This window comes from Formica exsecta, unplaced genomic scaffold (assembly GCF_003651465.1).
Source record: "Formica exsecta isolate Colony F162 unplaced genomic scaffold, ASM365146v1 scaffold82, whole genome shotgun sequence".
In the NCBI taxonomy this organism is placed as follows: domain Eukaryota; kingdom Metazoa; phylum Arthropoda; class Insecta; order Hymenoptera; family Formicidae; genus Formica; species Formica exsecta.
Window position 1 is genome coordinate 992900 of NW_021853592.1, and position 1493 is coordinate 994392.

The 1493-nt window shown below is 31.9% G+C and overlaps 1 protein-coding gene across 2 annotated transcripts in view; it reads right to left on the reverse strand.

Moving 5' to 3' along the window:
* The window catches only part of LOC115244427 (telomerase-binding protein EST1A-like), a 41786-nt gene that overhangs the window by 12372 nt on the left and 27921 nt on the right, over positions 1 to 1493 (reverse strand). For both annotated transcript variants that reach the window (XM_029822043.1, XM_029822042.1), the window contains exon 6: positions 78 to 240. In XM_029822043.1, coding sequence (XP_029677903.1) covers positions 78 to 240 — 163 coding nt within the window. The remainder of the gene's footprint in view (positions 1 to 77; positions 241 to 1493) is intronic.

The window sequence follows — 1493 nt, forward strand, 5'->3', positions numbered from 1 at the left end:
TTTTTTTTTTTTTTTTTTTTTTTTTTTTTTTTTTTTTTTTTTTTTTGATGGTACGTTACATTTTTGTTTTCGCTTACCGACAAGTGGCACCATAAGAGTGTAGATCGGCTGCGCACCGGAAATGGCCCTCGCAATGGTCTGCAGCTGCGGCAAATAGTCGATGAAGCAGTTTGTGTCTGGCACCAATTGCCTCGGTCTCACCTCGATCTCGACTGATACCGAGGATTTTTGCAAAATGGCCTAAAACATAAATACATACACATGTACAATATGTATCTAAGATATAGATGAATTTCATAATTTTAACGTTCTTTTTTATGGGAGTCGAAAATATACGAAACAGTGATATAGATAAAAATATACAAATTATTAACGATAAGACTAATGATATTTAATAATATTTAAAAAATCATTTAAAAAGATTATGTAAATTAGCAGTATTATACACAAAGTGTCTCTCTCTTCTCTCTTTCCTTTCTGCTCTATTCAAATCTTGTAAAAAAATTTCCTGAAATTCTTTAATTTTTCAGGTATTTTTATTCAAAATTTCAAATAAAAAGAAAATTTTTAGAAATTTCTTGGATATAACTTTCTAAAATAAACTTTTTTTTAAGTTTTTAAATGAATAGCCAAACAAAATAGTTAAGTCATGTTCTCGATTTGCATCTGTCTTTGTTTGATTTTCGCATCGCGTATGTATGTTACATATGCGCGTTGCAGCCATCTCCCACAAAAAGAGAGAAAAAGAGACGCATATGCGTACGGTGCACAGGATGCAGCGGAAGACGCATTATTTTCAAATTGAATTCCATGTATGCGAACGGCGCTTAATAGTAGCGTGCACCGAACAATGTCGGCTCGGCAACATAACGCGAATGTCAAGTAACCATTGTCATAACAGAGGCTACGAACTCTAATGAGGACTCTATCCAATGTTGTTTTCTGCCAAGATGATGATCGGTATCATTTACTCCAAACACAGTTCGTATATATTTTAAAATGCAAGGACCCCGGTTCGGTAATAAAAAGCTAATTTTTGGGTGTTCAAGCCGTTAACCGGCCCCGCGGACATATATCTTCTTCATTAAAATGGTAAAGTATTCAGTACCTCTTATCTGAGTTCATTAACATATTCTCCGAGTGGTATGATTTAAGGTGTTTACGCTGTCTACGATTTTGAAATGGAATAATGTATGCAAAAAAAGTAGCTACTGAATACATCATAGCTGTAAATCTTCTTACTTTCTGCTCTTTTTTTTCGATATTCCTCATACGATCATTATCTGATCAGTAAATTGCTGGTTAAATAGACATTAAGAATGAAATTATACATAATTTAAAATACGAAAAAGCAATATTAATTTCTAAAGAGACCAATCCACACACATCAAATTTTATCTTATTAGTTTTAATATACCTTATATAACACATATTAAAAATAGATCAAAATACATCTTAAAAATTTCCAAAAAACTCCTAAATTTATTATATTT